The sequence below is a fragment of the Phoxinus phoxinus genome (genome assembly GCF_949152265.1).
Source record: "Phoxinus phoxinus genome assembly, chromosome: 3".
Lineage (NCBI taxonomy): Eukaryota > Metazoa > Chordata > Actinopteri > Cypriniformes > Leuciscidae > Phoxinus > Phoxinus phoxinus.
The window spans coordinates 35,949,695-35,971,395 of record NC_136878.1 but is presented as its reverse complement, the minus strand read 5'-3'; the positions used below and the strand labels follow the sequence as shown (position 1 = coordinate 35,971,395).

At 38.0% G+C, this 21,701-nt stretch overlaps 2 protein-coding genes across 3 annotated transcripts in view; one reads left to right on the top strand and one right to left on the bottom strand.

Moving 5' to 3' along the window:
- taf6 (TAF6 RNA polymerase II, TATA box binding protein (TBP)-associated factor) overlaps positions 1 to 17,251 on the bottom strand; it is a 74,560-nt gene extending 57,309 nt beyond the window's left edge. Inside the window, exons 1-5 of the mRNA XM_079605928.1 lie at positions 16,828 to 17,251; positions 15,321 to 15,484; positions 2,369 to 2,455; positions 2,077 to 2,230; positions 1,484 to 1,540 (exon numbers count right to left, since the gene is read on the bottom strand). Coding sequence (XP_079462054.1) covers positions 1,484 to 1,540; positions 2,077 to 2,230; positions 2,369 to 2,455; positions 15,321 to 15,476 — 454 coding nt within the window. The 5' untranslated portion in view covers positions 15,477 to 15,484; positions 16,828 to 17,251. The remainder of the gene's footprint in view (positions 1 to 1,483; positions 1,541 to 2,076; positions 2,231 to 2,368; positions 2,456 to 15,320; positions 15,485 to 16,827) is intronic.
- A 925-nt stretch (positions 17,252 to 18,176) lies between these two features.
- Positions 18,177 to 21,701, top strand: part of LOC306994928 (uncharacterized protein) — a 40,614-nt gene continuing 37,089 nt past the window's right edge. Inside the window, exons 1-2 of one of the 2 annotated variants that reach the window (XM_079605927.1) lie at positions 18,177 to 18,273; positions 18,360 to 18,712. In XM_079605927.1, the coding sequence (XP_079462053.1) occupies positions 18,267 to 18,273; positions 18,360 to 18,712 (360 nt within the window). In that variant the 5' untranslated portion in view covers positions 18,177 to 18,266. The other variant, XM_079605926.1, reaches the window with a different exon arrangement.

Genomic DNA, 21,701 nt, shown 5'->3' with positions numbered 1-21,701 from the left:
ATTGATGATCTCTACAACGGAATCAAATCAACACTGAACTAACTTCAGCTTTTTAGTGCATTGAACTCTGAACATTGAATAATTATTTTCTTGTTGATCACTAAACAGTATACTGCAATAATAGCGATGAGCTTTATCTTTATTGCAGTACAATAATCCAAACATATTCCCTTACTCTATACCAGAGGTGGGTAGTAACAAAGTACATTTACTTCGTTACATTTACTTGAGCATTTTTTTGGATTTTGGCTTACAGCTTATGAAAACCCAAAATTCTAAATTAGAATATTGTGAAAAGGTTTTCATAGCTGTAAGCCATAATCATCAAAATTATAACAAATAAAGGCTTGAAATATCTCACTTTGCATGTAATGAGTCTATATAATATATTAGTTTCACCTTTTAAGTTGAATTACTGAAATAAATGAATTTATATGTATTATAATACATATTTATTATATTATAATAAATATTCAAATTTTTCGAGTTTCACCTGTATGTATATATATATATATATATATATATATATATATATATATATATACCGTATTTTCCAGACTATAAGTCACGCTTTATTTTCATAGTTTGACTGGTCCTGCGACTTGTAGTCTTGTAGAATATATCAAAATTTATTCATACTGACTGAGATGAACCAAGAGAAGACATTACCGTCTACAGCCGCGAGAGGGCGCTCTAGTTGGCGGAGTTGTTCAGAAGCGACACCGAGGAAGAATTCAATGGATTCAGTGTTGCGGAATGATATTGCGGGAGCTTGGTGAACTTGCTTACCGGTAACCTGCTTGTTGAACTTGCTGGCTAATGTTCATTTAGCCTATTCAACCTCACAGGTATATTTTATTAATGTTATTGTGTAGTTGAATAACTGTTGATGTGTTACGTTAACATACCGGACACCTATTCAGCCTGTTGTTCTGTGTGCTATTGTGCAGTTGAATAACTTGCCTTTCCAGATTAAATGTCTGTTCTTAGTCTTGGATTTTGTGAAATAAATTTCTGCCCTGAAAAGTGAAGCCAAATCGTCTCGATCGAAATTGATTCTGCGAGAGTGAGGGCGGGGCCTTGATTTCGCAGCTTTACTTCCTGCTCACTACTGCGCAGACTCAGGTCCCGAGATCGCTACTGCGCAGACTCAGGTCCTAAGATGTCAGCGCCATATCGGGACACTGGCGGCTTCACAGCGAAGGGGCGTCGTCCATCTTTTCTTACAGTCTATGATACAGTATATATACATATATAGGCCTATATATGATCCGAAGTAACTAGTAACTAGCTACTTGAGTAGTATATTCATTGGATACGTTTTACTCTTACTCAAGTAACTATTAAAACTATTACTTTTACTTTGAGTAAATATTTCTATAAGTACTTGTACGTTTACATGAGTACAGTTTTTGGATACTCTACCAACCTCTGCTCTATACCAACATAATGCAAATGAAAGAAAGGGCTGAAAAACTCTTACCTGGAGGTGGGTTCTCTGGTATTGCAGGCTGGACACCATCAATACTTAACCAGTGAGCTGAAAGACAGAGACGACAGGCTTTTTTTGCTAATGTAGGAAACAGTGTCATTTACAGGCAACAAACGTAGCATGCAAATAGCGCTCCTCACACAAAGCACATTGGAGACTTGACTTGCAATTGATTCAGTCTGATGTTAGCATGTTGCTAATGATAAAATGCTCACTATAAACACTTGTAATAAACAAAAGTAAACAGGGCAATACATAATGGGCTATATAGTCTATTTTTAATTAGATTTTCAGCATTTAATTAAAAAATATATATTATTTAATTTTCCACTCATCTACTATCTTGAAACCTTTTTCATTGAGCTCACTTACAATGCATTCTGGGAAGGACACATTTGATGCTACCTTAGTATTTAGCAAAAACAAGGTATTCTAAAAGGCAAGAAAACTTATGCTGTTCCTTTTGGGACAGCTTTTAAGTCAGGACAGTGTCTATAATGGTATATATGCTAAGTAAGAAACTCACTAGGTTTGGTATAGAGTTTGCATCTAAATAGTTTCATATGAGGAATGCTCGTTATTACCTTTGAGTGAAACATCAAGAGGAACTCGAGGGAGGGGTGTGTTGATGATGTCACTAAGATCCACTTCCTTTTCTTCATAAAAGTGCAATTCTCTGCCGCCACCACTTGCAAAGCGAAATGGGATGAACTCTTGAGACTGGAATCCATACAACGGCTAAAGTAGACAAGAACAAAGAAAAAACTTGCTTTACATAGGATAAATCATTTGTAAAGGGTACTGAATTTTGTAGTTCACCAAGCATGAGTTAGACAGAGGAAACAAATGACTCTCACTTCATTTCAGTTTTCTTACCTCCACGTTTTTTAGTTTAAGAGCATGGTCAATGTCACCAGTCATAAGTTTGCGTCTCTTCCCATGGTGCATAAACTTTAGTGCATCCTGTGGGAGATATCACATCAACACTTAGACAACACCTTCAGCTTTTCTGTGTAATCTCTCAAATGGAAATAAAGGCACATTGCTGCAAACAATTACACTATCACCTGATTATTATAACCAGCTATATGATTATTTGATCTAAAAGTAAAATACATTTTAAATTCAATCTGCATATTTGGGTGATTTCAAGGGTGATTGAAACATTTTGAAATATTTTCCACAAAATGTTTGAGACTATGGTCGGTGAGCCTCGAACCGTCCACGAGGTCCATTTTACAATTTAAATAATAATAATAATAACTACTATATATAGTAGAACGAAAATACTAAGGAAGTCAATGGGGTCCATCAAATGTTTGATTACCGACATTCTTTAAAGGGCCCCCATTATGTATTTTTGAACATTACTTTTCATGTAGTGTGTAACATAGCTCTAAGTGAATGAAAACATTTAAGGTTTAAATCTGAAAGTGCACCGTATGTAAAGTTATTGTCTTTCAAAAGTACGAGTCAAATGAGTCAAAAGCCGTTTCTTTGTGACGTCAACACGAAATTAGCATATTGCCCGCCCACTTATTGCGCGCACAGACACCAGGGAAAACTTGAACCCTTAAACACTTCAGCGGATTCCTGTGGATACTGGATAGCATCATATCGAGAAGACGCTGGGCTCTACAATGTTAAGGTAAAGCCAGTTCCATTTCGAGAACGGTCACTTCGCATTGCGTAGAAACTCCTATATTTAAAACGCAGTGCAGCTGCACTAGCTTGCCCATTGGCTGTGCTGCAGCAACTGCACACTCAGTGGCGAGGCGCCAAAACAGGCGGCGCTTATGGCTATAAGAGAGCACAAATTCGCTATTATAGCAGATTTTCTCTCCTTCAGCGACACTTCACGTCTGTCTCCTCTGAAGCCATCACCGTGGAAACAAGTCTTTTTGCAGCTAGAACGAGCCAACTGTGTACAGCGGACAGCGCCTTCACTCATATGGAAGCCGCTTCTCTTCTGTCGGCCGTTCTCCTTTTCTGCTACTGTGTGCTTGCTTCTGCGACACTCAGTTTAAAAGGGAAATTTTGTGAGTGTTGTTTCAAATGCCTCGCTCTTTATGCAACTGGTGCGGATGCCTTCTGCAAGAAGCCGACGGGCACACGGAGTTTCGTCACATACCTGGGAACCGCCCATGCTAAAGCTGCTCTCTCTGCCAGAGGCTGCTCTCACTGCGAGAGCTTGCCTATTTCAGTGCTGTGGACGCGGCAAGCTATCTGTAAAGACGGTGACACCGCTTCTCCCGTTCTTTCTTTTCCCTCTCTACTTCAGCCGAGGAAAAAGAAGCACCGCAGCCAATGGCAGCCTGAGCACAAGGAGGTAAGTGAGCTTATGCCAGCCACGTCGCTCATCTCTGCCCGCCCACTGCTGCTGGTTGGAGATCCAGAGCGGTTCACCCCTCAAAGCCCTGCCGTAACACTTCACTTGGATGTGAACGTGCTTTTTCAGCTTTCGGTCAGGCTGCATCGGCTCTGCACACCATGGCGGTGTTGCAGGTCTTCCAGGCCAAACTTCTCCAAACCATGGACGAGCCTGGCCAGGACCCTGAGGCCTTCGCAACCTTTGCAGCGCCACAGACCTAGCACTGTGTGCTACGAAGGCTACCGCTCAGGCTATCGGCAGATGCATGGCTAACCTCGTCGTGCTCGAGCGCCACCTCTGGGTGAACCTCACCGACATCAAGGAAGCGGGCAGGACAGCTTTCCTCGACGCTCCTGTCTCCAGAACCGGTCTCTTCGGTCAGGTGGTGAAGGGATTTTCAGAGAGGTACACTGAAGCGCAGAAGTCATCCCAAGCTATGCGACACTTCTTGCCAAAGACCACTCCTAATTCTCAGCCAGCAAAGCCAGCGCCTTGGGTCCCTCAGCCCCGCCCTGCGGCTGATACCCATCGCCACTCACGGCCAGCTAAGCGCTACCCGCTGCCTCGCGGCAGGGCCCCCGACCCAGCATTGTGTTGGACCCTAGGCCTCTGAAGACCTCCTAGCAACAGTGGGAAAAAGAGAGGGTCGGAGTCTCGCGCTAGCCGGACTGCCCTCGAAAAGAACTCATATAAATCTCCCAGCTCCCTGTTCAGCTCGGGCGGCTGGAGATTTCTTTACTGTAGAGATTGGGCCGCTGTACTGCGCTTGCCCCTACAAACAAATGCTGTTTTTTACAAATAAAGCACATAAAGACCATGTTTCAAACACACAAATTCCATTTTATTTCTTCCCAAATTTCGTTTTTTCCGTTAAATATTTTGCTAATTCCTTTTTTCCGTTAAAATTTTTGGGAATTCAGGGTTTTTTTACCCTTTATTGTTATTTAAGTCGTAAAAAGAGTGTGCTTTTAATGTTAACTATTAAAATGTACACAAATAAAATAGGAATGACCTTAAATGTATTGAGGTAACAAACATCACATTTACTCAGTACTTTTCAGGACAAATACTGCATGATGCAACATAACACTGCACTTGCAATACTCGTTCCCTACTCTCAGGGAGCCGAAAGTTACGTTCGTAACAGAGTACATTTTTTTTTTTTTTTTACTGCTCAAGGACGAGCATGTGAAGAATCAGTGGTTAAAATTCATCTTTACCACGATACCACAGCAGTATAATCCTAAACTTTTGCTGTGTTACCTTTATTTTACTGATGACTGCTTCTCAAATCTCGGAGTTCTATGCAGGATTCGCAAACCGCTTGCTCTTGAAAGATGATGTTCAAAATACTTAGTTTTGAGTTTTATATTGTGTAGGTCTCCTGCTAACTGGCTAACTCACATTATTACTGTCTAACTGAAATACTTCTGCTAATCAGCTGTGGGCCACTATTACCTAAAACTGTGTCTATTAATTAGGGCTGGTCCGAATACCATTTTTTGAGCTTCGAAGCTTCGGTAGTAATGAACATCGAATATACGGAGAGAGGGGGCTGAACATATTCTTATCTCTAATAAAGGCAGGAATCTCTATCTGTATGTCTGTCCGTTTGCATTTTGATTATTTTGAGAACCGTTCATCCAAACGACTTCACAAGGGAGTGCAGTGTTGTATTTGGTGCAATATAGATAGACAGGCGAGACGCGACACATTCAGAATTAATAATATAAAACACACACACAGTCTTTTAACTTAAGCTATATTTTAATAAGGTAGTCTTATAATATTTTTTCTCACTGACAAAGTAGGGTAGATGTAAATAAATAAAAACGAAACTTAAATAAAAACGAAATTTAAATAAATAAAAACGATATTTAAATAAATAAAAACGATATTTAAATAAATAAAAACGATATTTAAATAAATAAAAACGATATTTAAATAAATAAAAACTAAATTTGTGACGTCCCAGTAAAATCTCAAAGTCTCCTATATTTCGCAGTAGATTAATTTAGATTGATAATAACGGGTAAAAAGGATAATACATTTGGTTTCTATTATTTTATTTTACACAATGTCAAAGCAACGCAGCTTAACCCAAAATACAAGCTCAGGCATGCACTTCTCTCCATACTGTTCTGCGCTCTAGCCAGAGAATACTCCCGTTGCAGGAACACTTTAGTAGTCTAAGAAGAAGCTAATATAATTATTAAGTAGCTATAACGAAGTTATATGTTAAGTATTATATTTCACCAGATTTTATAGTGTAAAACATATTCAAGCGCGAATGAGAACTGTTTCGAGGGGGATGCCAGGTTTGCAAAAAAAAAAAAAAAAAAATTTATTCGAATGTCAAATTTTCAAATCGAATACCAACGAATATTCGGGTCCAGCCGTACTATTAATGCAGATTGTCTGTCGTTCTCAATACTTTGAGGAAAGATTAAAGGAACACTTCACCCATTTGCATTAGACTTTGTATCTTTAGAAACCCAGTCACATTTTCGAATGGTCATGGTTTATTCCCTTATTTTCCCCTGAGATGGGAGAAATAAGGATTTAAATGTTCCACTTCCTGCTTTTTATGACGCAAAAATCGTCATTTTGCGTCATAAAAAGCAGGAAGTCAAATTTCTTTGAATAAGGGTAAGACTACAAACACTAGCTCATCATTTATCCAGTAGAAGGCGCTGTTCCGCATGTTTTCAACCCGCCCATAGAGGGATCTCACTCACAGAATGTACATATAGTGTCAGCCATTCTTTATTTGGAAGCTAAGCTAACAGATTCTTATTCTGTGGAGAAAGCTGAGTAGTAGCGGTGACCATCCTCTTTTTCCCGGACATGTCCGGCCGTCGAGATGTCCGGGATTCGGCTTTTGCTTTCTGCAGTCGCATTCATAGTTTACATGCACACCTTTTGTTTCAATCTAACGTTAACTGAATTCATTCCGATTGGTGAATCTGAATGTAGTGTTTACATGAACGCTAAACAAGTGATCGTTTGATGTGCGTTTTAACATTGCTAGGAAAATTCCCGCTCCTCCGTGAGAGATACGAGACCGGTGCGTCTCACAGGCGCCGGCGCCGCTCATCAGTAATCACGCCACCGGGCTCGCATCGTTCTCCGCGGCCGTCAGTCTCGTTCCTGCTCGTCACAGTAAACATGAGGAATGGCGACTGAAGAACGCAAAAGCCGAATCCTGGACATTTTGGGCGACATCAAAATACTGGGCAGACTCACGGAGACTCTAGTAGCATAGCCTTGTTGTTTACTGCGATCTCTTACCGGTAGGCGTGGCCTCCTAGGGCAGCGAAGCAAGTGCATTCTGGGAGTTGTTGTCTTTCATCCCCATAAGCCAAAAATACATTTTCTGGCTTTTCTCAGTCTAGAAGGCTCCAAATTCAAAAATAATTTCACATTTCTTCTACATAAATGACCCATTTTAAATACACATTCATCTTTCCAGAGGTGAAGTGTTCCTTTAAGCATGGAGCAAGATTTGTTTTACCAACGTTTGTGTTACATCAGTCATTCAAGCTAGAGCTCGGCTAATGTATCAGCCTACATTGCCTACATGCACTGTTATTGATACATTTTCCAGGTGTTCACCGCAATATACTAGAAAAATACTCTTTAAATAAATTAGTACAAGTAAAATAATCGGTTGATGGACATGCACTTGTTAATGCTGATGCTGAGGAATTACAGTTGCAACATCTCATAATGTAGGCTGCCTCAAACTGAGTAGCTTATCACTGAGAAACGTCCTGCTCGAGTCGTCCTTGTGATGGAGGTTCGGGTTGAATGTATAGTTCCTCTAATGTTTCATCATCGGACTCGCGCTCGGATTGATATGGTAAAATCGACGCCATTGCTCGTTACTGTGTTTGGTTGGTGTAGGAAGCCTCAGGACACGCAGAGCTGATGTTGTTATGGCAATGGGAGTTTTTGTTTTCGACGCGCACACTGTACGCGGTAAACAAATCACAACAGACTGAGCTGTCTGGCCAATCAGAGCAGAGTTGCTCGCGGGAAAAGAGGGATTTAGAGAGATTGATTCATCTGGGGAGTCGTTTGAGGATCATTGAAAATCTGGTGATGTGCAAATGTATATTATGAGAAAATTAAGAAAATGAAAAAAAAAAAAACGTTTTTTTGACCTTTGATGCATGTAAACCTGTTGTAGGAGACTCAAAAACAACATTGGGAAACTTTAAAATAGCTTTAAAAACTTTAAAAAGCATAATAGCTTTTTAACCCTTTAAAATATATTTTTTGTGTGTTCAGCATAAGAAAGTAGGCTAGTTCATACAGGTTTGGAACTCGATCGTGAGTAATTAAAAAATAAATTAAATTTTTGGGTGAATTATCCCTTTAAATGTACCGATATAATATATCTATTTTTTCAAACAGATGAGGAAAATACGGAATGAATGAATCCAAAGAGCTCTTAAATAATTTTAGAGGCTAAAGGCAGCACCCTCTAAATCAGTGGGGATGTGCATGATACTGCTGCTGCTAGTCGACTTGGAAATACTAGTTGTTTACAATTCTTTCTTTTTTGCACATTAAAATTGTTGCTGTATTTTTAGTTTTATGAATAAACTTCTGTTCAAACTTGAACAGTTCCTATATCAACATCCAACAAGAATACGCTTAAAGGTGCAATAGGTGATCTGGGAAATGCTAATCTAGCCTGCTAGCATTGAAACCACATGATCCAACCCTCCCTGCAAATCGCGTTTACATGACCGCGTGCATTGTCGGCTTATTAAGCATAATTGCGTTAAGAACGTGCATGTACGCCCTGAAAGTGAAACCAAAAACATACGGAGCTTTAGCATCTGTCGCTGCATTAACAGCACATTCTTTTAGAGAGAGATGAGTTGAATCTCTCAACAAAAGCTGGTAACGGTAGCCTATCAACTTGCCTATTTTAATTTACTGGCTTAATATTTCTCTTGAGGAACATATATTAATAACACAGAAAAATTAGAAGAATCAATATTTCTTGTTAAACAAGTTGTTTTTTCAAGTCTGTGTTTGAAGTGGCTTTTGATTTTCAAAGATGACATGCTGTGTTCGGACCTAAAGACTGTTATTTGGCCTATATAATTTTAGTGATATTATTAATTTGTAATTGTGTTGTGTTTAGTGTTATCAGTGTCATTAAATGTTTTGTTAAAGTATTATGGAAACAAACTGCTGAGGAATAACGATGGAGTTTTCATCTTGGCTCAAACAACAACTTTATAAGAATGATGCGTCTTAAATTAGTATGAAATTAGGGAAGAAAAATGTATTGTAGGTCTTAATATTCATTCAATAATAATAATACTAACCGTATAATAATAATGATGATAATAATAATAATTTAATACATTAATGGGATAACGAGCCAATTATCATCTTGGTAATATCGCCATCTGCGATTTCTCTGGCTTTAGTGGATACACGACACTCGTCTATCGACACAACCCTAGTCCTGCGTTGCCTATTGATTCAGTTATGTCTGGCTAATGTTGCTTAAGCGAATGTTTAAATTTTCAATGTTCAATTTATTTATAAAGCACATATTAATACAACAAAAGTTGACCACCTTTTAGTACATAGGATAAGATAGCAATCATAAAATCACATTTAAGTTCTAAACATTGCCACAAACAACCTCGAAATCCAAGCGGCATTAATAATAACCTATTCCACCACTGCACAGCACTCATGAATGATCAAACGCCAGAGTGAAAAAATAAGTTTTTAAGTGTCGCTTAAACTCTGTAAGAGAGGAACATTCCCTGATATATTGAGGTACTGTAAACTATTCCACAGCCTGGGAGCAGCCACTGCAAAGGAGTGGTCTCCTCTCATTTTCCTGTACGTCCGCGGGACTACCAAGAGATTTAATGACTCGGAGCACAGTGCTCTCTTTGGTTTATTCACCTGGATTAGATCAGCTATATGTCGGAGCAATGCAATGTAGTGCTTTAAAAACAAATAAAAGTATCTTAAAATTAATCCTGTAGAAAACCGGCAACCAATGTAGTTCTCTTAATACAGGAGTAATATGCTAATTTTTCAGAGTGCCTGTCAAAAGTCTTGCGGCCGTTTTTTGGTCTAGTTGCAATCTGTTTAAGCTTTTGTGTTAAACACCATAGTACAATGCATTACCATAGTCCAATCTTGAGAAGATAAACGCATGAACTATCTTTTCCAGGTCCTTCCGTGTTACAAAGGGCTTAATTTTAGCGACTAATCTTAACTGGAAAGGTCCACTTTCATACACTACAACTTCTCCATAAAAGACACATTGAAATCTACATGTGAGTTAGGTATTAGAGGACGATACGATCTTTTAGCTGGACACAGTTTTCTCAGCTGACAGGGAAGAGAAACAGTACATAAAATTGGATTATGGTCAGATAACACAAAGTCCTCAATGATAATGTCCTTGACAACTAAGCCAAGTGATAGAATAAAGTTAATTTTAGTAGAAAAACTCCATACAGCACCTTTAATCGTTTTATTCTCCCGCAGCCCGCACACACAGAGTGAGTGCATTAGGCTACCGCCCGCGCTCGCACTCGGGCATCAAGTCTAGTCCCGCGCCGCATGTCTCTAGATCAAGGGCCCGGCCCGAGTTTAACGGCGGCAAAAATATCGGGCTCGGGCAGAGAATCTAAGCTCTAAACAGGACAGAGTAATGCAGCGGATATCGCTCATGTAAATTTTTTTTGACGACGTAAAGGTGGCAGGCGTGTGTTGCTTAGGCGGCCGACTTAGTTCCAAAGTGCTGCGGGAAACCCTGTGTTACATTAACATGCCGGACACCCATTCAGCCTGTTGTTCTGTGTGATATTGTGTAGTTGAACAACTTGCCTTTCCAAATTAAATGTCTGTTCTTGGTCTTGGATTTTGTGAAATAAATTTCTAAATAAATGCGACTTATAGTCCAGTGCGACTTATATATGTTTCTTTCCTCTTCATGGCACATTTTTTGACTGATGTGACTTATACTACGGAGCGACTTATAGTCCGGAAAATACGGTATGCCTATCTATATCTGATTTATCTTATATTGGATGCATTAATTTTGTATCCCTTGACTTAACGCTGTAGTAAAGACAATGTACCTGTACTGAAACGTACCTGTGCAAATGGCAATAAACATTTGAACTTGAACTTGAACTTAAAGCGTGATCAGCTTCAGCGCGCACAGCTCGAACGGCACTGACTGCACGACTAATAATGACTATTGGGAGGACTGTCATATTACATAACATTATAAAGAGAACAATATTGTAATAAAACATTGTGCATTATTTGAGTTTAGTTGCCGTGTCGCATTGCTCCAGGATGAGCGCGTCCACAACATGAGTCATTCTGAATGAATGGCACGTAACTTAGTTCAAGTTCACTTGTTGTGCATTCGCGTCATTTTGTGCAGAAATAATTTGTAATATTATGTTTATTTTGAATATATCTGATTAATCTCATATAGGATGCGTTTCTTTGAGTTAAATAACAGCGCTAGCAAACTAATGGCATCAGTTTAACGGTAGCCTATTCATTCAGCGCACGCAGCTCAAACAGAAATGCTCAACTAATAATAACGATGAATAATTTGGGACTGACATATTACATAACATGAGAACATTATTGTATTAAATCGTTGTGAATGCATTGGGTTTAGTTGCCGTCTTCAGTGCGTTGTTCCAGGGAGACAACAGTCACACATTCTGCACGCATCTGAGGTGGCGTTGGTGACACGTAGTCATTATGTTTCATGATTAAATAATTCATTTAATTAAATTATCAATCACATCGAAACATTTTACAATCCTACTAGCCCTTTATTTAGATTAAAAACCATTCTCATTCATTTGGTGAGGAACATAGCATTTTGAGCAGGATTTGCGGACCCTGTCATGCTGTTGGCCATGCGACTGCAGCAGACGCATATTGCAGTATTAAGGCTAGCGATTAATCGATTAATTGATCGTTAATTTAAACGACCATCGATCATGGGAATTTGTGAAAATTGACATCTCTATCTCAAACCTAAAGAGATATTCTTTGTAAAAGTTAAGGCTCAGCCACGCCTTCCTAAAATGCTTTGTTCAAACACGCCCCCACAAATCTACATCAGTATGTGGGGGCAGAGTTTCATAACACCGGCCAAATGTATACGCAAAGAAAGAAGGCGTAACTTTCATTCTCGCTGTATTATTGTTGACACCGGCACCACCATGTCATGGAGACGATGTGTTTTTTGTTGAGAAAGCCAAACTACTTTGTTTGGCCTTCCAAAAAGAGGACAAAATTATAAAACAGTACTTCAGCTTTATTTACAACACTGTTCCAGAACAGTACAACCAAAATATTCGACTATGTGCTGCGCTGTTTCCAGAACCTGTGAGAGAACAAGGCCGGCTGTGCACAAAGGCTGATTCACAAAGGCAATTCCTTCTTTGCAAGTACATTCTGACTCACAGACACAGCCTGTAAGTATGTTTTTCGTATTTTAAGAATTTGCTACTGACTATTCAAACGCGAGTTTTGAGCAGTATAGAGTACTGCTTGTTTGTCGTTTCTATGATTACAAATGCAGACAGGGTTTTATGTTTACATCGTTTTCTCCCCGCTGTAACGTTAGCGCGGCACACCGCTTAAAAAGATAGTATAAGTCATTATAATCAGTAATTATGTCCCCAATGAAATAGAACCTTACCAATCTGATAAGTTCTGTTCCAGACGCGCTGACAAAGTTGATCGATCAGCTTGGTCATCTGCATCAGATTCAGGCTCGAATTATTTGGTTCTGATTAATTCGGTTCGGGAGTAGAGATAAAAGCCCATCCGCACTGACAATTGATTGGTTGGGTCCTTACATGCACTTCGTGAGGCACACACGCACACAAGCACACACACGCAAGGTCTCTCTTGCTCCTTCTCTCTGCCGTGCGCACGCTACGCATGCGTGCTCTTGCTCGCTCACTCTAGATTCCGGGAGATTTTAACTAATTTGCTGGCATCAGGGAGCCGCTATCACTATGCGGGAGACTCCCGGAACTTCCAGGAGACTTGGGATGTCTGCAGTTGATCAGCTATTGTTGTTGTGAAATAACAGACTGATTGAAGGCAGATTGAAGAATCAATATTGTGCACTGCAGGGAACCGTATAAAAATACGAATGAAGCAAGTTTGTGAAAGGACTGCCAGTGGCAGGTAAACGTAAAACAGTAGTGATGTGCATGAGTACATAAGTACATGAGTACTCGGACGTGACAGCGACGATCAATCAAGAAAAAGATGATCGCTGTGACTTGGATGGTACCTGAGGTCTGATTGGTTGGCGTTAGGACAGCAAGATTTATTAATCTTATTAATAAAACTTTAAATATTTATTTAATTACATATGTAATTATAAGTAGGCTACTTTTAAAAGATAATTACACATTAAAAAATGAAATTAATACAATTACATGTTAAGAATTTTAAATAGGCTATATAAACGAATAGCTTCAAAACATAAAAGCTATCAATAACAAAGAGGGGAAAAAACATTACAAGCAATAAACAAAGAGTGCTTTCAGTATTTATGAGTAGTCTGAATGTTTTCCATTCAAGAGCTGTGATTAAGTGATTTTTCTTTCTCAGTTTAGATACGATATGCTCCTTCACACTAATGCACAGATCTCTTTTTAATTTAAGATGTGGTTTGTCCTGTCTGTTTGATAACTTAAGACATAACTGACTGTTTACAATAATTTTGCGTCATAAACGCATTTTGAGATACAAGTACATTTAACCACGTAGACAGAGTCGCTCACAGCCGCATGTGAGAGTGCTCTTCACAAAGCGGGCATGAGTATTTGAAATTGAAAGCAGCTTCTGTCGATGGTTTTCATATTTTTATTTTTAATATATAAGCCAACTGCATTCCAAAAGACATATGATGCCTTTATAGAGCATTTGTAAGGAAAATACCGGCGGGCGAGACCGCGCACTACTAGAGTAACATCAAGCAAAGCGCGAGTATTTCACAGCGCATTTCTAGTGCCATATGATCTAGTAGTGCAATGAAGCCCGCGAATGTTCAATTCGCTTAAACTTTTCCGAACTGTATGAAAGACTATTTTCCGGAAGGTTCGAGTGTGTGTGTGTGTGTGTGTGTGTGTGTGCGTGTGTGTGTGCGTGTGTGAGACAGAGGAATTAGAAGCAAGCAGAATACAGTTGTTTATAAAGCACACGCAGCGTCATCACGCATCTGTGTTTAAAACTAAGCTCAGACTCTGAAATTATCTGAATCCATACAGAATCGTTGAAGAGAATCTATAACACAATCACATAAATTAAACAAACTGTTCTTTCCTGTAGCCCATGCCAGGACTATATGTGTAGCGTGCCAAGTTGATGCTTCATCTGCAGTGCAGACTGCTTTACTATCGCGTGTCACGTGACCAGAGTGTAATCGCATATTTTGCGGTTACAAAATCGTGTTTCATCATATCGCGATATTATCGCAAATGCAATTAATCGTTCAGCCCTATTTTTTTGTAGGCCTATTTGTTTATTTATTTATTATTAAAATTGTTGAATGTTTGCCAGTTCCCGCCTCCATCCCACAGCATCTAACCTTGTTGCAATAACATTATAACAAGAACACTATAGAATGTTGAGAAGTCCTTGTGCTTTAATTGCCCGTGTTTCAGCACGTTGTAATGGGAAGAGCGCATCCACAACGGTAACAGTATCTAGCTAGCACATACTTAGTTCAAGTTCACTTGATATCAACAGTGTTTCTTAGAAATCGCTTACTGCACCTTTAAGCCTTTCATATTATGATAGTGTTGCACACTGAAAGGTTATTAATAACCTATCTTATTCTGTCGTATATATCATATATTGTTTCCCCGTTAAAATGCTGTGCAGTACATTTAAAATATATATTTTTAAGTTCATAGTATTTAATTTTTCAACAAATTCTATTTCATGAATGTATTTTATAATACAAATAGATTTTTTAATTTATATTTTATCAGATTTTGTCCTAGTAGTCTTTAGTCTTTACGTTGACTTCTTTTCTAATGCTTTTTTTTAGATTTTATAAATTTACTGTGCACCCAATATTTTTTTTAGAAATACTTTTGCTTCTGAATTATAGATTCACCTAGTTCATGATATATTTGTCATAGATTATGATTCAATATTTTTAATGATTTGTTGTTTTCCTCTAACGAAGTCGTAAATTACCCTGATAATTTTATTGGACCAAAAAGGGGGAAAAAATGGCAACATGTAATATATAAACATTTTAAATATTCATGTCTGTGTACTGTGAACAATGTTTGTTCTTAAAACCTTAATGAAAATCATACTTTCTACATGTTTATTTATGTATAAGCTAACACTGCAAGTATAAACAAAATTGTTAATTGCAATTGTAAATACCTGTGCAATCTCTTTAATCCTGTAGCTAACCTCTTCGCTGAGGGCCAGACAGCTGTCTTCCTGCAGTGAGCCCACACCCACTGACTCCGCCATCGCCTTCATGGATTCAGTAGGGAGGATCACTGAACACAGCTTCTGTCTACGCTCCTCTGCCATGTCTCACTCTATGGCAGAAAAACAACTACATAAATCATATATATTCAATTGTCATCATCATCATCATCATCAGTAAATAAAGTACATCAGTAAATCTTTCAATCCATTTCCACTGGCAAAAGAATTAGATAGCCTAACTTTAAGAATGGTCAAGTCAAGTCACCTTCATTTATATACTGTAGGCCTGGTGCTTTTAACAATACAGATTGTTTCAAAGCAGCTTTACAGTGATAATAGGAAATTAAAGTAATAGAGATTGTTTTGGCTTTCTAATTTTTTCTAGAAAAAAAACGTATAATAGTCTTGAAGGCATTAATACGTTTTTAAAAATTGTAATGTTTATAATTAACACCATCTTTTACAGCACATTTATGTTAATGAATGTATATTTGCCATGGAGTTATATAGCTGCATCGTTTATCATCTATTCTATATTTATTATCACAACTTTTAAAAAACTAGTCCAAATACTTTAAAATAATATTTCATTTAAAAAAAAAAAGTTATTTTCTAAAGATAGGCTATATATATTTAAAAAATGGTCAGTGTGAATTCACATTATTGTTGATTTATTGAGTGTTATATTTCATTGTGTATTACTTGGCCACAGGTTTATGGCAAGATGATTTGTACATTTGTTCACAAAGGTCATAGAAAATGGAATCTAGTTGCTAGCAAGTTATTCCTTAGTTGTAGTGTACTGATATTAATCGTTTATGGCTGATGCCAAAACAAATATTCACAGTGGAGTGTGACTGGTGGCAGAAATGAAGCAAATATATTACACACAATCAAATTTAAAGATAGGAAATGATAGCTACATGCGTAAAAAAACAATAACAATTATTTGAAAACATAACAAAAATGTTTATAACTAGAATGGTGAGATTTTCCAGAGCATTGTATCCTATTAAAAATCATTAGATTCCAACTGAGAAGAACTACGGGTCTACTACTTAGTTTAGTTATTTGTTTTACAGGAATCCAAAACACTCCTTCTCCGTAATGGATCAAGCAGCACCAACACTTCTTCCAATGTTAAACTCTTATAAGGTCTGTCAGATTTCATTGTGCTACAGAAAATATCCCCTGACGATCGGAAAAGTTTAACCATCTGAAATGAGTTAATGAGTTTTCAACCACAATTTTAAGCAAACTTAATGCGGGATTGAGTAACTGTTAAGTTACTCAAATACTGATATACTACGCTGACAAAAAGTAGTTTATGCACATATTCAAGTGTCTTAAAACTCATTAGGCCCATTATTTATATACAACTGGGGTTAATCATAGTAATTTTCCTGTAATAAAATTGCACAAAAACCAAAACTGAACTGCATGTCGTTCTTACCTTTAAAACGAGGATGCCGCAATGTTAAAACGATTAAAACGAATAAAAAAAAGCAAATCCGTTATTGATAACTGCTTACTTTATGGCTGTGCAGCTAATAGTTTATTTTTCCCCTGTATTTAATTTTATATTTATACTTGGTATGTCCTGTTTAGCTCCGAACCATTTTTCTGAAATTCCGCCATTTTGAATTTACTGGAAGGTCCTGGGAGTGCAAATGAAGGATCGAAACGTAATCCCATATACATGTATTTACAAAAAAAACACATTTTAGTATCATGTCATTTAATAAACTTCATAAAGAAACTGACACACAATTTATTAACAACTATAGCTAATATTTTATGCAAAAAAAACAACGTGTATAGGTTATATTCTTATGCATCTTTCATGATATCGATTGGTTCGTTCATCCGCTAGCCAGTCTGTCGAAGATTTCCGCCTTAGACATATACGTATATCCGCCATATTGGAGCGGTCCGTGAACATTCGAGAGCAAATTGACAGAGCGTCAGTTACAATAGTTAGACGCATGTATGAATATATTATAATATAATAAATATAATTTAGCAGATGGTTTTGTCAAAATAACACAATACAACAAGACAAAGGCGTCAGCTGACATAACTAAGTTACCATAGTAAAAGTAAAAACATTCCAATTACATTAGTAAAAACATGTATTATTGATTGAATATAAAAACACAAGTCAACACATTCCCACCATGGAAGGTTATCCCATTTCTACGGGAATTTAAATCTTGGCGGTTTCACCATAGACAGTATATAAACGGGTTTCACAACCAGAAGCTGCAATGATGAGGCATCATTGATTCTTGCTATGATGACTGACGACACGCAGACCGTTGCAAGATGGCGGGCGCGCATAAATCGGGAGCGGTCGAATGAGGAATCTATGATTACCGCTATCAACATCTACTCATGCCTATAATAATCAACACCCATTTCCCACAAGTGTAATAATATTTGATTTTAGATAAATTATTTATATTCACTTGTTGAAATATTTGTTCATGCCAAACTAAAGCAAATTCATAAGAAAGGACGTTTCTAAAACAAGATCATAGTGTGTCAAAATCACATAGCCTATATGTAAACAGAACAACAGAGGTAAAAATGTAACAAAAGATACATACCAACTACATAATTTGTGTGGGAGTGTGAGCTATGGGAGAAACGATGTGACAAAGGAGGATGTAAATACATAAAGAAAAGTTAATTATTCAGCTCTGCTGACATATTTTTTCTCCACTTTTTTTTGTTGTTGCAAAAGTGGGAGGGGTTGTTTTCTCGTCACTTTAATTATTGCCTGCCTTTCAGCAGTGCAACGCCTAATTAACCCGTGATTATGGAACTCATACAAAAATTAGTTAATTGTCCATTTAAAGAAGCAGAAGTAGGCCGGATGCTTGCTAGGTGATGCGGGGTGAGATTGCAGAGTTGGCTCTCTAAGTTAATTGAGGACGATGACGGAAAGTTTAATCTTGCATCTCTTGATCCTGACTTTGACAGCAGAGTTTAGTGATGTGAGGGCCTCTAAACTGAGCTCCAACCCTCCGATACCCTATCCATCCGATCGGTCGCAAACGAGGGAACCTTTCCCAATCAAGCATCTCTCGAATCAAGCAAAAGATTCGCCCAGCAGACAGATCACACGTGTCAAAACAGTAGCCGTGATTTGCCACGAGAATTACATGGAGATCGCGGTTAAGGTTGACCTCTTTGACGTTGATTTGCCTGTGGATGCTTCAGAGCTGCGGCTTGGTTCCGACAGTCAGTTCACTCCTTCGTGCAAAGTGACCGCGTTCTCCAATAACGAGTACATCATAGCAGCTGAGCTGACTGACTGTGGCACTCAACACTGGGTATGAGCAGTTCAAGCTTTTTTGTAGATATTTGAGTAAAAACATGTTAAACAGCGATTCATCTGAGGGTTATTCCAGAAAGCAGGTTATATGAAATACATGGGTATGTTTAAGGGTAACGTTAGTCCTTGGAGTTTTTTTTCGTAAAAAGCCCTTTCGTATTTCATATGTTCTTTTTAAAATCGTGATTAACAACGACATTTCTGGTGAAAAACTACTTAATATAAAAAAATTGTTTAATATAAAATTAAAATAAAAACTACTTTTATCTTACATGTTACTTTATTAAATAATATCAATAACAACAACAAAGACTTTATGCCGTAATTGTAGCCTCCGTGTGACCGTGCGTGTCAGCTTTGTAATTTCATCGATTGTATAATTTATCATGCTTAGTGTATGGCCTTGTCCCAAATGGCACACTTCATATGCACTTTCGGTCTTGTGGACTTTGGCTGCCGCGTTTGCGCGCCGTTAAGTTCACCAAAGTGTCCCATTTGTCATTAGACGGGTGCTCGCGCCCTCGATACGCACTTTTGCCGAGTCCGCACTGATGCGAGCTCCGCGGCAGACGACTTTCCGACAGTCAAAGCGGCGTTACGTCACGAAAGTGCCGACTTGTAGGCTGCCATTTGGGACCAAGCATAGATGTACACAATAAAGGCTAGATGTCTTACGGCGGAGTCTCTAACGTCATCACTGGCGGCCATCTTGTCACAGGCAAGCTTTCTGGTGGGCTCTGTGGTACCTGATGTAAGGTGAGTGATCTGCACACACAAATACTCTTATCTCGCTGAAATCTTGACTGATTTACAAACGGTTTGGTTTCTTACAAACGTTATTAACGTGGCTATAATTCTGGATTCTTGGACATGTTGAAATTGCAGCTTTTCTTTTCGAAAAACGACTTAATCGTGCAGCCTAGTTGTGTATCACGGCTATACTTGCGCAAGTTATCAAGGCTGAGACCACAATCGAGGCTCGAGCTGTTCAATTAGATTTTAGACACCAATAACTATTTTATGACAACTAATCTTTTGTCTAAATTACAATCTTTGTGGATGTGGTTGTAGTTATTAGCTGGCTAATAATGTTCTAAAGTAGGCCTACTCATATTTCATTTTATATTGATCTGCTGTTGCACACAGCTTCACAAGACCTGGGGCCTTATAAAACTGTGCGTAGGATCCTTACTAAAAGTGTATGTGCTCCCGAAAGCCAAAAATGGCGTGCGTAAAAAAAATATTCAGACTTCTAAAACCGTGCATACGCCAGAACCTGCGCAGGATTCACTTTATAAATCCCAGTCAGCGGAAGATTGTGCACATGTATGCGTAAATTACTATACATATCCTCATCTGCATATCATTTGCATATGATTATTCATCCACGTGATAACATGTGCCGTCACATTACATGAATAAAAATCATTTAGTAGCCTATCCTTGCCTTGTTTTTGAATAAATAAATCAAATAGTGTAAAATACATTTCAGAGAAAGTTCTCAATCTTTTACACTGACCAAATATTATTTTTAATTGATTTATATTTGTAATGGAAACTGATTATATTGCACAATCTGCTATTATCATAAGCAATTATCTCTGTAGTTAAAACATTAAAACGCAGCATGCCAAGGGAAAAGTGTTCAAAAGCATTGCTTCCACAACAAATATCTATAGGCTATTTATTGAATATATATATTGCCTATATTTTTTAACTTTTCAGTAAATTTCATGTACCGTAGTTTAAATGTTTAACTCCATTAATGAGATTGGCATATTTAATCTAAATGTTTATCAGAAGTAAAAGTTTAAATAATTATTTTATTTAAACAGTTATTTTGAACATGCACTGTAGCCTATTTATGATTAGGACTCATAATGAAGATTTACAGTTTTACTTCATCTGCCGTTAGTTATGCGTCAGTTTCACTAAACGGCCCAGCACGCTCGCTGGCGCGGACATTTAAGGTGTGGATATTTGTTTCAAGTGATAGGCTTGGTGAGTGAAATTATATTTGTATTATCTTTCTGTATATATATATAATTTTATTTAGATTTTCTGTCTAAAAGTGACCAAAAAGACATTTAACTCCAGCTCCAAAACGTTTGTAAGCATGGGTCAGAGTTTGCGTGCATGTGCGCAAATTTTCCCGTCAAGTTTGTTTTTATAAATCACAACTTATGCGTCGGAAGTGGCGTACACCTCTTTTGGGGCCTGTTTTGTGCGTACGCAACGCTTATAAATGAGGCCCCTGGTGTTAGGGCTCAGTTGTGTTTCTAAAGTCATATGTCAACTGTAAAAAAAAGTCGAAACTGTCGAAAGTCAACTGTCTTTATGTGTTTTTCTAATAGAAAGCAAAAAGAAAAAGTAATAATTCTAGTAAATAATAAAGAAATAGGCTAGAGGAGGTAGATGAGTTTAAAGGAACACTCCGACTTTTTGGGACTTTAGCCTATTCACCTTATCCCCCAGAGTTAGATAAGTCCATAAATACCTTTTTCATCTCTGTGTGTGCTATAAGTCTGTCTGACGCACCCACCGCTAGCCTAGCTTAGCACAAAGACTGGATGTTAATGGTTGCAGCTAGCATAATCCAAATAAGTGACAAAATAACGCAAACATTTTCCTATTTACATGTTGTGATTTGTATAGTCACAGAGTGTACAAAAAACAAAGTCACATGAGACTCAGACATATTTTAACCGTATAAATATTGGGAACTATATCTGAAGGCGAAGCACTGCTACTTGGGCGGAGTGATAACCACAGCACCTGAGACGCGCCGTGGTGAGGAGCAGAGAGTTCGTTCAGAGTTTGGGTAACAGAGTCAGCAATTTATAAATAGTAAAAGCGTAGTTTACAATCATGGGTTTTCGCTGTATTGTAAAGAGCTGTGACAATAAACATGGGAGACCAGACCAGGTAATACCATGATGTTTCATAGAATTCCAACTAAAAACGCTGACCGGTTGAAGAAATGGCTA